The sequence below is a fragment of the Notothenia rossii genome (genome assembly GCF_949606895.1).
Source record: "Notothenia rossii genome assembly, chromosome: 1".
NCBI lineage: Eukaryota > Metazoa > Chordata > Actinopteri > Perciformes > Nototheniidae > Notothenia > Notothenia rossii.
In genome coordinates, this window is record NC_136912.1 from 79,668,440 (window position 1) to 79,687,424 (window position 18,985).

Consider the following 18,985-nt stretch of genomic DNA (forward strand, 5'->3'; position numbering starts at 1 on the left):
GACTACCTTTGACTACCTTTACCACTAGTCGGTGCTGTAGGCCCTAGTCAACTAGTCGCGAAAAAAATGGAGGTAAATGAGGTGCTGCAAAATGCTCCAAAACACGTCCGACAATTCTTATGTATATGGCAGTACTTCAACGGAGATGTAACTAACTCCACAGTGAAGTGTCAGTTGTGTACAGCTGTACTGAAGTACAATACAAATGCATCTGCTATGCGCAACCATCTGAAGATGAAACACCCGCTGCGGACAGCTAGCACTAGCAGTAATGCTAGCACCAGTGAGCAACGGACCGGCGTCAGCACTGAACAGAGGCAAACGAACAGCAAGAAAACACGGGTCAACAGTGATGCGGATGATGAGCCACGGGATTACTGCCAGCGGACACCGCATATCCCCACAATGGATAATCCACTGGAGTGGTGGGCAGAAAACGTGCACCGCTTCCCCGCTTTCGAGGAGCTACCTGGCTATTTCAGCCACAAGCACCCTGAGTGAGAGGGTTTTTTCCCTGGCAGGCAACACTTTCACCCGAAAGCGGTCAAGCCTCCTTCCCTCACATGTCGATGCGTTGGTGTTCAAACCAAAAATATGGAAAGGTGGACGTTATCGTGGAGGACAGCGAATAAAGTGTTGCGCACTGGATTTACGTGGCATTTATGTAAATAAGAGTTTTTTGCTGTCGATTTTGGTGAGTCCAGTTACTGTTTGTTATTTACTCAGCCATGTAACACAAATTAAAATGCAGTGTTTAATGTTACTGTATGAGTTCCAATAGAAAATACAGTTGTAAACCTCTCTTTGTGTGTCTTTATTATGACGTGTCGACTAGTCGACTGCTATTTTGAAAAACGTGTCGACTAGTAAATATTGGTAGTTGTGAAACCCCTAGTGTGTGTGTGTGTGTGTGTGTGGGAAGCTCCGCGGATTGGTCCATTTGGTCTAGCGTTACGTCACTTTGACCAGGAAGAAAAAATGGAAAAAGAAAATTCTCCAACGAGGCGTTCTGGGGCAGCATAGACAGGTATTTTCTGTGTTAGAGTTGTACTCACTACTGTTCTTTGAGTCGGTGGACGCGCCGGCGCGTCCAAGTGCGCATCATTTACGTAATTAATCATATATTTTCGATTATAAGGAGAAGAAATATGATTCAGATATCCGCGGAATCGCTGAAAGTTTAGCTTTCCATCGGTATCTCCTGTGAGACTGTAACCAGGGCACAGCAGCCAATATGGCCACTCAAAACAGCTTGACTTTACACTGTGTGGGATTGGTGGATTCGTATGTCCGTCAAGGAAATCTCGGCCGGCAGCCATCATGGTCTGAAATGATCAATGGACATTGAGGAATCACTAAGGACCTACCCACCAAGTAAAAAAAAAAACTAAACCACATGTCTCCCATCAGTTTACGTCTGTGAGGAGAAAGAGAGACAGAAAATGGCTTTAAAAAAACTTTACAGTCGCAGTGTATCGCTGTGTATGTCTGTTTGACATTATCAAAGGACTTTGAAGTTCCAAACAATTCAAAACAACGAGGTCAAGCTGGGTCAAGATCATACATCTGTTTACCTCAAAGACACATGAAACAGCAAAAATGAAAAACAAAACACCATGAGAGCACACTTAGTCCTGTCTCATTCTCACACACAATCACTCACACACACACAAGGTATAAGGAGGTTTAATATGTACGAGTGTGTATGAGTTTGGGAATGAGGGAGTGAGAGAAAAAGAGAGAGAAAGAAAGAAAGATATGAGGCGAAAACTGTGACTTGCTGTAAACCAAATCTACTGTATATTGTTGTCTCTGTACACACACACACACACACATACACACACATACACACATTTCTCAGCTGATACCACTCTTCCACATGCATACCAACACACCTACATCATATAGTTGCATACATGTATTCCAATGGCTGTCAGGGCCCCATTATACAACAGGCAAAGAAACCAAGAAATGACAATGTAATTCAATGGTAAAATGTCACATCTGGTGATATAGAATAAAAAGGACAAATTGAATTATTTTCCTCCAATATAAAACCCTGAAATTACAAAATGCATGATTTTATACCGGTATGGCGGAGAGATCAAAAGATGTGGTTATAATGGGAGTGGATGGGACACGAGCGGCTAATGTGAGTTTTTTGTTTAATCTGATTCTGTGCAAAGACTAATAATCAACCAAAATCAATGTTGTTGCTATTCTTTGACATATCCAAGACTGTGATAAAAAAAAAGCCGACCCCCCCAACATTTATTATATGGAAAATAACTGCCTTTTTGTGCATGTTTTTCATAGAAAACGCAAATTCATGTTTTCAAACTGGCAGTTCAAGGGTTAAAATCCTGAACATAAGTTAATATTTGGTATTTTTGATCAGGACTGAAGTTGATTGAAAGATTTAACCCCAAAAAGTTTTTAAAATTATGAATCTGTTGTAATTTTAGAGTTTTTGGAAGTGGACATTTTTGACCCAAATGACTAATGTGTGAGTTTTTTGTTTAATCTGATTTTCTGCAAAAACTAATAATCAACCAAAATCAATGTTGTTGCTATTCTTTGACATATCCAAGACTGTGATAAAAAAAATTAAAAAGCCGACCCCCCCCAACATTCATTATATGGAAAAGAACTGCCTTTTTGTGCATGTTTTTCATAGAAAACGCAAATTCATGTTTTCAAACTGGCAGTTCAAGGGTTAAAATCCTGAACATAATTTAACATTTGGTATTTTCGATCAGGACTGAAGTTGATTGAAAGATTTAACCCCAAAAAGTTAAAAAAAATATTAATCGGTTGTCATTTTAGAGCAGTTTTTGGAAGTGGACATTTTTGTCCCGAAGGACTAATATGTAACTTTTTTGTTCAATCTGATTTTGTGCAAAAACTAATAATGCAAAAAAATCAATTTTGTTGCTAATCTTTGACATATCCAATACTGTTATAAAAAAAAGAGCCAGTCACCAGATATGTATTTTTTAGAAAATAACTAATTTTCTCTGTTTTCATCATGAAAAAAAACAGCGGTTTCATGTTTTCAAAATGGCATTTAAAGGGTTAAAATCCTGAAAATGATTACATATTTGGTATTTTCTATTAGTGCGGAAGTTGCTTTAAAGATTGAACCCAAAAAAGTTGTGAAATAAACCTTTTAATATAATGTTTTTATCAAAGTCTTTTGCAGTGGACATTTTTGTCTCGAATGACTAATTTACGTAGTCCAATCGAATGATACCGGAGGGTTAAGGGAGCGGCAGCAAAGGAACCCTTTATACCAGCAATCACTTCCTACTAGCCATCCTGCTCTACTTGTCGAGGGAAATAGAAGAGTGGATTCATTTTTGATATAAAGCACCAGCGAAAACGTCAAATCCAAACACAGCTCAACACATTTAAGGTTTGTACAACTTTACTTGATAGTAATCATCTAAGTGTTGCTTTGTTTAATAAGAACTAAAAGTTGATAAAGCACTTGTAGAAGTAATTCAATGCTCCCAGGTCAGATATGTGGCGGTTTTAGAGTTTCAGTTTACAGCGAAAGAAGGTTTAAATTAAGTCTTCACATAAATGACTGATGTGTTAAAAGAAAGTCAATTTCTCTATTAAAATGAATGATAGAATATATGAGCCTTTCCTCGACTTTGAATCTTGAAATTCTGCCTTTACAATATAAGTAATGGTGAATTATTACGAGTTAAAAAAGTAGTCAGTATGTGTCGGAGAATTATTTTGAGATATACAGGGTTGCTATTTCTCTTAAAAATGACAGACTGTGATCAGTCCTCTTGACTTATGCAGCATGGAGAGAAAAGTAATACGGTTGTTCTTTGAAGGACTTTCAAAGTTTCTTGCCTTTTTTATTATTTCAGTTAAACTGCTGACCTCATGATCAACTGTTACCTCTCAGTTGACTCTAGTTTTACAAGCATTTAAGGAACTTAAACTTTAGTTACTGATTAACTTGCTCTTGCCGTCTGTTCCCTACATACTGATTACTGCAGTCTTCATTTGGCTATTTATTTGCTAAGGGCTTTAATAAAATCACATTATGAAAGTACAAAACCATAGAAGATATGGAACCTCATCTGTAGGCTGCCATTCACTTTTAGACTCTAAAGTCCAGTATATTGAGCTGATGAGCTTCTCAGCACGAGCTCGCTTCTCAAACCTTTAGGCCACCACTGCTTAGATTAACGTTTTATTCTTAATTATTACTCTGAATATTATCAGCCTATTGTTAGTATACAATAGGTATAGACGTATTGCTCAAATGTATTATAATGTTCATACTGCTGTGAGAAAAAAGTGTTTTGTTGTGTTTTTGTTTTGCAGAGAGTGAAGAATGAAAAAAAATAGGACAACAGCTCTTCTTATATGTGGAGCTTTTGGTTTGTTGGTTTTCAATCTCTGGAAAGGTGTTTTGACTCACCATACATCCAACCACTTACAAGTTAGAGTCAGAATGGACGACAGTCAAAGAAGTCAACCATACAAAAAAACACCTATGTCTATTCCTGGCAAGAATGTCAACAAAATATGTCTGCTGCCAACATCACAGGCTTCAAAACTCTTCCTCAGCACATCCAAGACTTTCTCTATTATCGACACTGTCGCCATTTCCCCATGCTACTGGACCTTCCTGACAAATGTGGAGGAGCTGATAAATCTGCAGAAGTCTTCCTTCTGCTGGTCATTAAAAGTTCCCCTGGCAACTACGACCGTCGAGAGGTGCTGCGTAAAACCTGGGCTAAAGAGAGGCTACACAATGGTGTGTGGATCCGGAGGGTCTTCATATCAGGGACCACAGATACTGGTTTTGAGAAAGAGAGACTGAACAAACTACTCAAGGTAGAGCAACGTGAATACAATGACATCATCCAATGGGACTTTCATGATTCATTTTTCAACCTCACCTTGAAGCAGATCCTCTTCCTGGAATGGATGGAACAAAACTGTCCAAACGCTCGCTTCCTTCTGAATGGTGACGATGACGTCTTTGCCCACACAAGCAACATGGTCGAGTATCTCCAAGGCCTAAAGGACAACGATGGAAGCAAACACCTCTTTGCTGGCCATCTGATCGCGGGCAAAGGGCCTGTGCGGGAGAAAAAAAGCAAATACTATATCCCAGTGCAGGTGCAGAAGTCAGAGTCATATCCCTCTTACTGTGGTGGTGGGGGCTTCCTCCTGTCTGGTTATACAGCTATGGTTATATACAACATGTCTCGGTCTATTACCATTCTTCCCATTGATGATGTTTACATGGGGATGTGTCTGGCCAAAGCAGCACTAAGTCCCGCTTCTCATATGGGCTTTAGGACTTTTGGACTACGCTTGCCTTCAGCAAGTAGAGCACAGAGCGTAGATCTATATGATCCTTGTTATTATAGAGACCTCTTACTGATACACAGATTCTTATCAGCTAGAATGTATTTCATGTGGCATAAACTATCTGATCTGAATTTAAAATGTGGACCTTGAGAATATGATTCCTTGACTTGTGTAAACCTTATATTACACTGATTCAGGTTAATCTAAAGTATCCACTTTTGTTCGAAAGTGACTTCTTATTATCATTGCTCTGCTCTTTTGAAGACACAGTCTAACCTATTTTAAGGTATACTCTTAAGTTATTCAATTATTCATATAAATACATTTATATTAAAAAAGCTAATTTTACAAAGTGTCAATCAATAAACATTTTCAAAAGCTGTTTCCACAAAATTGCTTTATTTCAAACACGTGAGGGATTTAAAAAAGATTACAAATTACATGAAATTAAGCCACTGAAAAGTACAACAATTACCACAGTATAAATGAATTAAGGAAAATATAAAATGATGAGTGAATGAGATTTTTTCTGCCAACCATGCGTTATGAACATTCAACTTTTTTTGTATTGTTTGTTTATACATCACACTGTTTAACAAGAAAACATGGACAACTAAAAACTCTACAATGAACGTGATCTTATGTGAAGATGGCCGTGAGAATACACCTCTTGTGGAATATGTATTCTAATACTTTACTAAAGTAAAAATACTATTACCAAACTGGGTATTGGTACTGCATTCAAAACCTTACTTGTGTTAAAGTATGAAAGTATTATCAGCTAAATGTACATAGAAGTTATCAAAAGTACAATGAGTCCTTGTGCAGTCAGATGGTCTCTGTTTGTATATGATGTTTCTATATTAATGTTACTGCTGCATTAATCTGTATCTGAATATGTAAGATTGTGCTATTTTTCACTCCTTTATATACTGCTGGGTAGTTTAATCTACAGCAGGGGTCACCAACCTTTTTTAGGACGAGGGCTACTTTCAAAAAATAAAACAAGTCGGGGGCTACTTTTACTCCTCTTTTTTTTGTTTTTTGCACTATATATATTTAGCACATTTTAACATTATATGCTTACCTTTAACCTTTGTGTGCTGTTTGGGTCTGTGGGACCCGTTTTCAGTGTTTACTAAAATAACATGTTTGCAATTTAATTATTTTAACCTGCTTTATTTTGGGGGGGGGACCTCACATCCTCCAGGGGAATTTTTTTTTAAATGTTGAAGTGAAATGCATCAATCTGGAGCACAAAATGAATTGATGGATACAGCTCTCAACACTCATATGAAAGGGAGTTGTATACTTTTCAATAATCCAAACATCTTTAGGATATGATCAGAACCAATAACAAATCATTTTAACTTGTTTATTCTTATCTTATGTTACTTAGTTAGCATTCTATCTTTTCATTTATGCATATTTGACTAATCACTCCCCTTTTAAACTGTTTTTTTTAAGGAAATTACGCCATGTGTATGTGTGCGTCAAGTGCATTAAATATATATGCAAGTTGCAACACACACACAGTAAAACTCTGCCCCTCATGTGTGGTATCGGCTGGCATGATAGGCTGTTCAATGGGGCTGGTGTGTAGATTCTGCCAGAAGGAAAATCAGCGGGGAGGTGCCACATTGTTTTTCTTCCCGACTGCAACGCTGGTCCCGCAAATCAAGCCACAACGTGATTGGTCGATATTCATTGTGGGGGAGGGGGGAGGAGGGGTGTTAGATAGATATAGAGTTGTAGTAATTAGATAGGGTTCGCTATGATTGAGGTTTCGTTTATGCATAGGGTAGGTTCTGTTAACTACATTTCCTTTTTTGTTTTGTGTATTTTATACATTTTGGATTTGCTTGGCGAGATATTTTCAGAACATGCCCGGCGGGCTACTCAAGTTGCCCATGCGGGCGACTAAGTGCCCGCGGGCACCTGTTGGCTACCCCTGATCTACAGCAATGCCTCATATTCTATATTACCACATGTCTATAGCTGTGTTAGCTTTGTGACAATGCATTTTCAAGCTAATCTAAAAGGGATTTATGGGATTGTCAGCCTTTAGTGTTCTCTCTCTCGTCCTGCATGATGGCTTCAATTTGGTTTCCCAGGCCAGAGAAACAAGGTCGCTCCTCGAAGTCGTACGCCCAGCATTGCCTCATCAAACTGTACACCTGGTGTCATAAATGACAAAAATATAATATTCAACAAAGTGAATAACTGTTATTTAAATGTTTTGTATGAGAGTTGTAGTGACTAGTTCAACAAGATGGGGCAAAATGTTTACAACACATTTCGTCAACAGCAAAGACTCTTGTAATTTTCTTCCAGAATTAAGATAAATATTTGCATAATGTTTTTTCATTTTGAGCAACACTTGCATTGTATAAAACAGAGGCCACATCATTACCCCAAAGATGATTTCCATTGTAATTACCTTAACATTGCAATATATTTGTTAGAGCTAGGTAGAAAAAGTGACAAATAAAATACCTTTTTAATACTAGTCCTACACAAGGACTACTGCATTTCAACTATTGAACCACAAAGAGTGAACATACCTTGGCTGGGCAGTTTGGAGGAGCTGGCATCCTCCAGTTATTCTTTAGAATATTTGCCAGATACATTGAAATGGACTGACTCTGCACATTGTTTCCAATCTCCCGCATACATAGCTAAAACAGTAAAATGAAGGAAAGATTGTTTTAAAAAGGGGGAAATATTGAAACATTTTGAATACATAAAGACAAGTAAGCTTCTTACTCTTTTTGGGTTCGAGTTGATGTCGCAGTAGCTGAAGAGCTCGTGAAGAACGACTCCAAAACTCCAGACATCTGACTTGTGGGAGAATCTGGACTCATTGATAGACTCTGGGGCGTACCTGCATTAGAAGAGCGGTGTATGGTTGAATATAAGGCTACAGTTGGCAGCTGATATGTTAGCTTAGTGCAAAGCCTGGCAACAGCTATCTCCCTATCTGATTTGAACGAACGTTAGGCCTCGGCACAACCCTTCACAACATTTTTCATTTATCATTTAATGCTAGGGACATTTTGGGTCCACAAACTGCAAATAGTTATATATTAATGCAATTACACTTCAGATAAAAGAGCATTTGAATGTTTAATAATAAGGATAGCTACCAGAAAATGGGGCTGTCTCCGGGTTGCGATACTCTGTAATATTCCTTGTCAAAAGGAACAATTTTGGTCAGCCCAAAATCAGCTATTTTCACCAGCGACTCACTGGCCACTAGGATATTTCTGGCTGCGAGGTCTCTGTGCACATAGCGCAAGGTCTGCAGGTGCTCCATCCCCTGGAAATGAGAAAATGACAAAACAGAAAAAAATGAAATATATGTTGTCCATGTCTAATTTGTTTTATGCTGTGCAATCATCATTTGGTACTAGTTTATAGCTTGTGAAAATGTAGTTGATTTGTGGAAAAAAAAGATACCTAATTTTTTTTTTTAATATTAAAGCGTATTCTTGTTTTTGAAAAGACCTTAGGTCTCAGTATTCAAAAGATCAATGTAAAAGTAGCAAGATTTTGTCAGGCAATAATTCAATCACTGTCAATTCAAACAGAACCTTCTCAAAGGTTGTAATTCTAACTGTTTGCATGAGTTGAATTCATACATCTGACTCTTACCTTACAGATCTGAGAAGCAAAAAGCAGCAAACGCCATGTGTTAACGTGAAGTCGGTTACTATCCAAGTAGTTAATAAGGCTGCCGTAGGGTAGGTACTCCATCACCAAACTCATACTGAGGCGACCTGTGAACAAACAAACATTGAATTTATTCAACCCAATCAATTACAAACCCTGAAAAATAACACTTCCAATTGTATCTTTTGTATCTGTATAAGTCCCTCTGCACCATGATCTAACACTGATTTAAAATGTGAAGTAAAATGTAAATCCTGGATTATGCAGAAGATGCATAATAATTGCCATATAATAATTATATTATAGTATAGTATAACAAAAAATGACACCAAGTCTGGCAAATAACTGTTTTTAGGACATTTAGTTAAAGCCACAATGGTATTTCCTTTTGTGTACTTCTCACTTAAGGGAGCAAAAAAATCTATTAAACAGTGATTACAAAAAACGAACTCTTTCCAAATAGAATATATGATTAAAAAATTATACATTCAAATAAGAAGTCTTACAAATGTGTTCTTTTACTGAAGTTGATGACCACATTTTAGAACATCGTGTGCTATGTTTGCAATAATTGTTTTATTACCTGTGCTGTAACAGACTCCTTTGTATTTGACGATGTACTCATAGTCCAAAACGCTGAGGGTTTTGACCTCTTTCTTGAAGTCCTCAAGGGTCGACAGCTTGTTGGGCTGCAGCTTCTTTACAGCGACCATCTCACCAGTGTTATCCCCCAGCGGGTCATAACGGCAAAGTTCAACACTGCCAAAGTTTCCCTGGAAAGATTTTGACTCGTTCAGTCAGTCACATCCCAAAAACGTTTAAATTACCTCACCACCATGCCCTCACAACAGCCTGTTTACACCTGTTAGTCCATCAAACACAAGGTCTTGTGCACCACTGAGGAAGTCTAAAACGACAAGGGTTGATTACAAATATAACAAAGGCTGTGTATTTTAAGTTGTCTTAACATCCTGGGCATACAGACAATACTAGCACAGTATCTTGACAAGATTCATTAGATTTTCTCAAAACACAAGATCATGATCATTAAAGTGCACCGATTGTCCAAAATTCTAAATATTGTAGTCCTATTGTAGCACTGTAGACTTACTTTCCCCAGAGGGGAGATGTATCGTAGGTGTCTCTCCTCAAACAAAGTCTGTTCGCCTTGATCGGGGCTGAGGGCTCTCCACACAGGGCTCTGTGCCACGGGCTCAGTGGCGTGCAGTATCACATAGTCTGCCATGAAACACAAAACACAAGTACTGACTTTTGGTTTCCTGATGTATTCAATTCACCTGATTCCAAAACCACTACACATGTTGTGAATGATCACAGATACATTTAGTTATTTAATTGAAACACACTAAACCCTTTGATAAGATATGTGGTTTATACTGGTTGTATTCATTATGAGCAAAGTATTGATACACATGATAACCTGAAGTGATCAGACTGTTGAGTTGACGGATGATGCTGCGACAGGAGGGTCTGAACGCAGCCTGGTAGTCCATGCACTGACTGACCAGATCGGCCAGCTCCGTCCACTGGGAGGGAGGCAGCTGCTGGAAGCTCTCGTAAAACTGTCGCTTCTGCAGAAAACATCAGTGACTCGTATCATTCACTGTACTATCCCCATAGGCTAGATGGTAAAATGTATGGTTGCATTTAAGATCTGATTCACAGGTTTCATCACCTTCAATACCAGTTACTTTCCTGAACCGACTCTTTAAGTCACTTGAACTCATAAGTAGCTTAAGCAGAGTAATACAACAACCTGTTACTGCTACCAGTTAGTTTATATAAAGTACAAAATAAAAGTAGTACCTTATCCAGATCACAGCCCTGCAGTGGTGTGTTCCCATTGTTGAAGATTTCCCACACAGTGGCACCAAAGCTCCACTTATCACACTCCAGAGTCAGGTTGTCTGGGGCCTCCAGCACTTCAGGGGCCACCCAAGGGATCCTGTCTAGGATCACTAAACAAACACACACACACACACACACACACACACACACACACACACACACACAAATAAATAATGCTCATGGACTAGGTTTCAACCTTTTAAATGTGTTAAACATATTTGGATGTCATTTTGTTTTTATTTACCTTGAGATTAAAGTATGTATGTGTGTGTATACAGCAAACACTTAGCAAGTCCATCCACTTTTTTATAGTTACTAAATGGTTCTATAACTACAGTATCATTCATCAGGTGTCTCTACTTCCCTGAAGATTTACCATTCTTCCCCAGCATGGCCACACTGATGCCCGGGTCACTCAGCTTTATGAACGGAGAGCTGCCCTGTGATGGGTCACCTTCTCTGGCCAGCAGCAGATTCTTTCCGCAGATATTTCCATGAACAATGTTCTTTTCTTCCTGTTAGGCAGTATATGTTGACTTATTATAGTGAGCTGCATCATTCAACTTTGACAAAGTTTAACTTGCCAATCCTGGGACTAGTAGTAATGCTCTACATTAAAACGTTTATCTTACCAGAAAGTTGAGGGCTGATGCGAGCTGCTTGGCTACGTCAAGTTTCCAGCTCACTGACACAGATCCCCCTCTCTTCAAGTAAAGGTCCAGGGCCCCGTACTTGACAAACTCCTGCACCATGATGTCTGTGAGGCACAGGGAGGTTTGTTTCTACAGCTGTACTTCAAACCAGACACAGGGTCAGAAATGCTCACCCACAGATAACAGACTGAGTCGGGGTCAGATGAGGATCTGATGTGAGGACACTTTTTTCCAGAGGCTGTGTCGTCATAGCAAAATTTGCACCTGAAGGAACCTACTTTGAACCTTCCACCGATGAGGTTTTTAGTACTAAGGAAGCTTTTTATATTTCTGTGCCTGTCTGTCTGTGGATAGTCAACCGTGCAAGATACAATCTCTTAATTTTACAGATATGGAAGTTAGATAAAAAGGAAGGCTGAATTGTGTTGTTTGCACATCAAGGGACGTGTAAATGACTCTACGTTTACACATATAGAAAACATAATACACATTAGTTTCATGAAGCTGACAGTAAAACTGTAGCAATGAAGCAATCGTCTGGATAACCTTGCAGTGTGGTTTCCAGCTGCAACAGCGATGCTTGTGTTCTTTTCGGCTTGTGAGCCTGTGAGTGTGTCATCGAGCTCCTGGAGACTTGGCATCACAGCTTGTGTGAGCAAATTGCAAGTCGGACTTGAGTTTAGACTTACTTTTGACTCCTTGAACACTAACACCATATACCAGGAGGAGATGTTTGTGTGAAATCTGGCTCATCAAGCTGGCAGCTTCAAAGAATGACTGAGAGAAGGAAAACAAATAATGTGTATCCAAACTAATGTGCTATATCTATGAATAATTTATAAAACATTTCAGTGTTTTTTAATCTGAAGAAACCCACCTCCCAGCAATTTTTATGAACAACGTCGAGCTCTTTCAGGAAAACATCTGTCACGTGTTTCTCTCCATCACGAATGTCGGTTTTATAGCCTTTGAAAATTCGAGTGAAGGATCCCTGTCCGAGGCATTCAGCCTAACAGAAAAAAAGCATCAAAGTTTCCTCCATCATAATCAACACAAAGTACATTTCTTGTTAGACAGTAGTGGTGTTTGCATCATAGTAGTTTTAACGATTGAAGGGTAATTGGAGCAACATATTAGAAGAGAAGACACTCATCTTGATATTCAGATATACTTTAGAAACAGGCATCTTTAAGTTGGAGTCCTATATACACACTCACCCATTGAAGGTCTTCACATTTGATCATGTGGAACTGGATATGACTGAATTTGTTTCTTTCAGGCGTTGGAGACCCTTGAGCTTCTACAGAGCTGTTGTTGCGTATGATTATCAGATTTGTAAGTTCTGTAAAAAGAGCAGAAAACATCATGGGTATGTTTATTGAGGTTACAGACATAAAGAAACATATCTAATTTCAGCAAATACAATTAGTTGTAAAGTTGATACATGACTATTACATGAGTTATTGAGTTATATTGGATACTGCACTGTTCACCCTAGTAAGTTATAAGCCAATTGCAATAGTATTCTGGCATGTTTCAAAATAACACGGCTCCATGTGCTATGTATTGGCAGTGCATGTGAGCTGAGTTTCTGTTTGGTCATAGATCTGAATTATAAAAACGGTATGAAATGAAGGGTAATACTTTTAACAAAGCTACATATTTAACCATACGTATTGATTGTTTGTCTTGTTATATACTATCAATGAGTTGGAAAACACACCTTTGGGTCGGGGTGGACTGCAGCGGCCCAACTTGACAGGTACTTCAGCCAGAAGCAGCTTGTTGTGTTGGTAATAGCGGGTGAGCTCCCTCAAGCTGGAAAACAGTTTCTGGACACCAGGAAGAGTGTAGTGCTCATTCTTAATAATGAGGCAGTCTTTATAATCAAGTCCAAGTGGAGTCTGCAGAAATGTAAATAGTACACACAATGTTATCAACACTAAAGAGGTTGTTATAACGAAATCCTTGTGTAGACTTCCAGCAAAAGTGCAAATGTTGTGAGGGCAAAATGACATGAATATTACTTTTGCACACAGTTAAGTGGGAAAGTACCCACATATAATTGTTTTTATTCATAAATAATTGCATAGTCTGCATAGAGATAAACTTCCGTGCAACAGACTGAAACCTGTGATTTCAAATTGCTTAAATAGGCTGCCAATCGAGTTAAAGGACATCAGAACATCTTTTTATTGGTCATACAAAAGTGCATCCTGCACAGACATGAATATCTAAATCAAATGTATTTTGTGTATTGTGTTGCTTCAGCACAAAATCTTTACCTGCACACAGACGGTAAGGAAGAAGTTGTCATAGTCTTTTGGACTCTGCCTTAGAAGAAACGCACTTCCTTTAAACCCCGACTTTTTCAACTTGTTGACTGCAAACTCGGATCTGATAAAACAAAATGCATAAAACAGCTGCGTGTGAAAGATGGCTTTGGATTTAGCATTATCAAAATGACTCACGTGATTGGGCCATGGCAATGGTTCTTGATCCCCTTCAGAATACTTGGAGGAGCAATGTCTTGGCAGAAGTAGTGGCTGGAGTCTGTGGTCAGTCTGAAGTAGCCATCAACAAGAGACACAAATGAAAGGGCTTCCTTGAGACTCTGGAAGTTGGCTTCCTGTTGTGCAAATCAATAATAAATAGACATCATTCTTTGCATAAAATCCAAATAGCAAAATCTCAAACAAACATAATGATTGGGGAAATCAAATACGTCCTTTACCAAGCATCTGTCATCTTTACGAGTTATTGTCACCATCCTGCTGTCTTGGGGGACCTGCTCATGGCAAACCCTCTTTATATTGATGTCTATGATATCTTTGAAATCACAGAACATTTGCCATTCCTAAAAAGAAATGAAAAAATGGCTAATTATGCAGAGCAAGATGAAGCAAGGCCAAGCAGATCTGTGTTGAAACTGGGAAGCACTGTCATCTTCTGGGAGGGATAAAAGAATAACCAGCATGCCTCATTTAAAACCTAACTTAAGTCTAATGTATTCCTACCAGGACACCCTCGGTGTGACGACTTCTACTGGTTTCAATCCCAGTTTCCCCAGTGACACGCACAAGACAGAAAGCTGACATCGAAAGCGAGGGAGAAGAATTCACTTGGAATGTTTCGCTTCCCAGAGACGGCTCGATGCCGGCCAGTTCGATCAGGTACTTGAGCTTCAAGCAGCTCTCATCAATGGAGCAGTTACCAAGCTTCTTCAGGAAACGCTTGAGGGTGTTTCGGATTCGAAAACGATCAAGCCGGTTCCGTCGCTGGATGTCGTGTCGATGTAACTTAGGAAGGCAGGATTTGTAGCTGAGAGAGGAAGAGAATAGCACTTGTATTTACTCTGAACTAAAACAAATATGTCACAAATCAATATAATCATTATTTCTGAAAGAGAAAAATGGGATCTATCAAAGTTTTAACTGTGAGGCCGGGTTTAAGGAAAATGAAATATTATCCTAATCTAAGTACCTGACAGTTTTGCAGAGCTCTCTGACACTCTGATGACGCTCCTTAGCCATTCTCCACAAGTCCAGCACGGCCAGGCCGAGGCATTCCTCCTGGGCACTCAGAGGTGGGCACACTCCTGCTTCACTAGCAATAAAGTCACTTCGCAACTTTATCCCAAAAGAAATGGACAGCACAGTCTTGATGATATATCCTTTTCATGCAACTGCATTTTCAAAAAATGTGTGTGATAAAGATTTAGCATATAGCCTACAACCTCATTGATTAATTAATTAATGGTATATTTTTTATATTTAATATTAGTTAAATATACCATGAAAGGACTTTCGAGCAAGTTAATATATGTTGTATACTTTACCTGAGTAAAGAGATAGTCAATGACACTGTAGTGAAGCACTGGACTGATTTGGTCTCTGGTCAGACTGAAGCGGTACGATGTTCTTGGTCCTTGTCCAAACCAGTTTTCAAAGGAAAACCTGCTCACCAGGAATAAATAATATACTATGTAAGTTTAACAACAACGTTATTCATTCCTGGACTTTCCAAAAAATCTGAAATAAATACCATCCCATAAATGATTTAAACATACTCGTGTTAAATGTATAAGGTAAATGAGACACCTACCTGACTCTAAAGTGGACTTGTAGGTTTTCTTCTGTGTTGAACATGTGCGATGGAGGATACCAAAATGAGAGATCGGAGGATGCCAAAGCAAAAAGACTTTGGTGAACTGGTAAGATTCCTGGAGAAAGACATCACGTCATGTAGCATGAAGTTATAAATTGTAACATAGAATATCACAGTTTAATTTATACACTTTGGTACGAGAAGCCCTAAGTCATGGTTATCCAGTAAAATCTTACCACATTTTTTGCCTGCTTGGATGCAAACATTTTCAGCAGAAATTTGGCCGGCTGTAATGTGTATTATGGTTGCGTTCTTTGTGGCTGGGAAGAAGTAGAGGTGCACTTGTAAACTTGGACTGGTGCTAGAGCTGGACCTCTGACTGCCCCCCCGCTCTCTTATCACCAGAGGGGCCGACTCCTCCTCGCTGAGATCCATGGGTAATTCTGAGGAACAAATCTAGATTACAGGCTCGATAGGGTCACATCATTTGAGAAATGTCATACATAAAAATAGTTTTTGGCTTTTGTGAATATATTTCTATACTATATATCTATACTATACTTTTCAGGTAGTTGAGTCATTGTTTAGTTTTCATTAAACCCTGTTCCTAGGAGTGTATTGAAGTTGCATCATCTTTGCTCACAGGAAGTAACAATGCTATAAAACATGAAGACTCATTAAATTCAGTTGAAATATTATAACATTACAATTCTAGAGAAACATTACATTTGCATAAATTGCATCAATAGTTTATTAAAGAATTGTTGTTTGCTGACTTTTTATATAACCACTGGTTATTTGTTAACAATGTTTGTTGTTTATTTTGTACTTATACATCTAATCCTTTCTGTACAATCAAGTATGAAAAGCCTAATTACACAAGTGAGGCTCAGACTTTTACTGTTATTGGATGTATAATGTGTTGCCATGTTGTTCAAATACAAATGGTATGTTACATTTGTCGACAACTCTACCATGACTCAAAACATTTGTTCTAAATAAGTCAAATGTAGATTTATGGGGATTCCCGTTGTGTCAGACAAACCACGTTGGCTGTGGCTGAATGAGAAGCACAGTATGTCAACTTACAAATAACCTGAAATAATTTATAATAAGGTTGCACTATCCCTTATTTGATTAAAATATATTTAGCTTACTTTGATAAGAACGAAGATCTGTTTACTTCTCAAATCATTTACATTAACAAATATAAATTACAGCTATAAGCCAAGCTTTAACGTCGCAGCACATTCTCAACATCGTGTTGTGGTTATAAAACTGACACTTCTTGACACACAGCTTCTATTTACAGATTTAATAGTAAACATTATATCAAGATATTTGTTACTTTTACCTTTTACTTTGCACAGCAGAACTCCTCTTTGCGATCATTTGTTTCTTTGAAACCAGGTCTTTGGTCTTTGACTTCTGCGTTTCAGCTGTATTAGCCTGTGTTCACAGGAAGTTCAGGGTTTCCTGATTTAGACGAGCAGATGTGACACTATCAACAGTATCTCGTCTCTCACAGTATGTGCAACTTGTTGAAGTAGAACTTGCCTTGAGGAATACTCCGTTTTAGAAAATAAAAGGGAATAATACATATTTTGTATAATACTTAAATACTATAATACAGTATAATAATGAAGTGTTGAGTTAGGGTGTGAACAAGGTCAGAATAGTGTTTCTATTTGAATGTGTGTTTACCTTCATGAGAGGAGAGTAGTGGGCTCTGCTGCTAAAGCTGGTCCCAGGTCTGTATACAGGTCTCTTTCTGATGTGTGTGTCGAGGTACTATGGGGAAGTGGATGAAAATTAAAAAGCTCCCTATAAAAACGAACAATGTCCAGTGTCGGTCAATGTAGTGCAGGGAATCTGACCATGACAATCGACACATGTGTGTAAGCGTAACATGTACGTAGATATATGCGGAAGAGGGTCTGCGACAAAGAATCGTTCAACGAGATCAACCAATAAGGAACAAGAAGGCTTTGGCTATACAAATGCTAATACGACGTGTGTTTAGCAGTACGATCCCCGAGTCTGCCCGGACTTTGTTTTCTGTCTTTGACGAGTTAAAGTTCCATCGAAATCTCTTTCTACCTCCAGCAACTTCTTCTGAAGCTGAATTGTAATGTTGCGAAATAAGTTAAAAAGTATTGAGGAGGTGCGGACTCTTCAACTGGCCCAGGCAAAGATCTCTTCCAACAAACTGAAACAGTCATAAATACATTAAAACTAAAATACCTATCCAAATGTATGCTAGGGGGTTGAACGTATTCAATATTAGGGAATCTGTTTTCCTTACACCACCATGTCAAAATATCTAAAAGACTATATTGGTTATTTATTCATCATATCCATATATCTCAGAATCGTATTTGCAATTTGCCATTACATTTGCAAAGGCATTACATCCTACGTTCCCAGGGGATACATTTACAGTATTTGAGAATAATTTCATTTCAAATAAACAGCATGTCTTTATATATACATTATATACTTTTAGGTTGTGGGGCGTTACCAGCACTGCAAATCAATTCAACATTATTTGAACAGTGGTTATTAAACGTTCACCCTTTCTGATATGCAAGAGTACAGTCAAGGACTACTCTCATAGGGGAAGACTTTTATTAAACGTAATTCTGAAGAAAGCAAAGGCAGAGCAGAAATTGACGTATGAGAGTACAGGAAAAGAGAACAGGCTGACAAATGTGGTTTCCCTCTCCAGTCTGTGAGGGTTTCAGCAGTTTCCTGTTGTAGATTTTACAAAACCATTTGAGCTTAACTGCACACATCTGAAAATGTATATAGTTTATTTCCCCTATTTACTCTATAACGTTTTTTAATATCCATTTTACACTTACATTTTGTCCCAAATGACATTTTTACCTTTTATTCACTTGTTGGTGTTTCCTTATCATACATCAAACCCAACATTTATAAACCTTTCAAACTCCTCCTGCAGGGTTAAAGCCACTTCTCATTTCTCCAATCTCCAATGACCAGCATTCAGCTCCAAAATCAAAGAAAACTCAAACAGTTAAACAAGATGATCCCAGTTGTCTCTACTGTGACATGTTTCCATGTTTTAATTGTCTTATTCTGCCTGTGCTGCAGCACTCCTTTCACCCTCTGCCTCAAACCAGAGCCCAGCTCTGTTGTGATTGGTGAACCACTAATACCTCATTCACACCAACGCAACTCCGGTTCAAGCTCCGTGCTAGAGCTTTTTAGGTTCAGAACCGGTTCTTCGGTTTAGCTCCGGCTCTTTTCACACTGCCCAGAGTCCGACTGGTGCTGTGTCATCGTTTGCGTCATGACGTAACCGTTTGCGT

The 18,985-nt window shown here is 38.5% G+C and overlaps 3 protein-coding genes across 4 annotated transcripts in view; 2 read left to right on the top strand and 1 right to left on the bottom strand.

Moving 5' to 3' along the window:
- LOC307015605 (N-acetyllactosaminide beta-1,3-N-acetylglucosaminyltransferase 3-like) overlaps positions 1 to 5,640 on the top strand; it is a 7,951-nt gene extending 2,311 nt beyond the window's left edge. For both annotated transcript variants that reach the window (XM_079644319.1, XM_079644320.1), the window contains 2 exons: positions 3,193 to 3,415; positions 4,351 to 5,640. In XM_079644319.1, coding sequence (XP_079500445.1) covers positions 4,555 to 5,499 — 945 coding nt within the window. In that variant the 5' untranslated portion in view covers positions 3,193 to 3,415; positions 4,351 to 4,554 and the 3' untranslated portion in view covers positions 5,500 to 5,640. The remainder of the gene's footprint in view (positions 1 to 3,192; positions 3,416 to 4,350) is intronic.
- Positions 5,641 to 5,728: 88 nt separating this feature from the next.
- On the bottom strand, positions 5,729 to 17,126 carry jak3 (Janus kinase 3 (a protein tyrosine kinase, leukocyte)). The gene is made up of 24 exons (XM_079644177.1): positions 17,005 to 17,126; positions 15,887 to 16,093; positions 15,648 to 15,765; positions 15,382 to 15,499; positions 15,027 to 15,172; positions 14,561 to 14,864; positions 14,278 to 14,400; positions 14,015 to 14,172; positions 13,829 to 13,940; positions 13,267 to 13,447; positions 12,761 to 12,885; positions 12,421 to 12,552; positions 12,233 to 12,320; positions 11,523 to 11,647; positions 11,267 to 11,405; positions 10,849 to 11,000; positions 10,463 to 10,613; positions 10,133 to 10,260; positions 9,605 to 9,794; positions 9,004 to 9,128; positions 8,496 to 8,668; positions 8,116 to 8,233; positions 7,914 to 8,027; positions 5,729 to 7,526 (listed from the first exon to the last, which is right to left on the bottom strand). The coding sequence occupies exons 2-24, from the start codon at positions 16,083 to 16,085 to the stop codon at positions 7,407 to 7,409; spliced, it is 3,339 nt and encodes a 1,112-aa protein (XP_079500303.1). The 5' UTR covers positions 16,086 to 16,093; positions 17,005 to 17,126; the 3' UTR covers positions 5,729 to 7,406.
- Positions 14,577 to 18,985, top strand: part of slc5a5 (solute carrier family 5 member 5) — a 35,138-nt gene continuing 30,729 nt past the window's right edge. The window contains exon 1 of the mRNA XM_079644232.1: positions 14,577 to 14,716. The gene's annotated coding sequence lies outside the window, so the exon portion shown is untranslated. The remainder of the gene's footprint in view (positions 14,717 to 18,985) is intronic.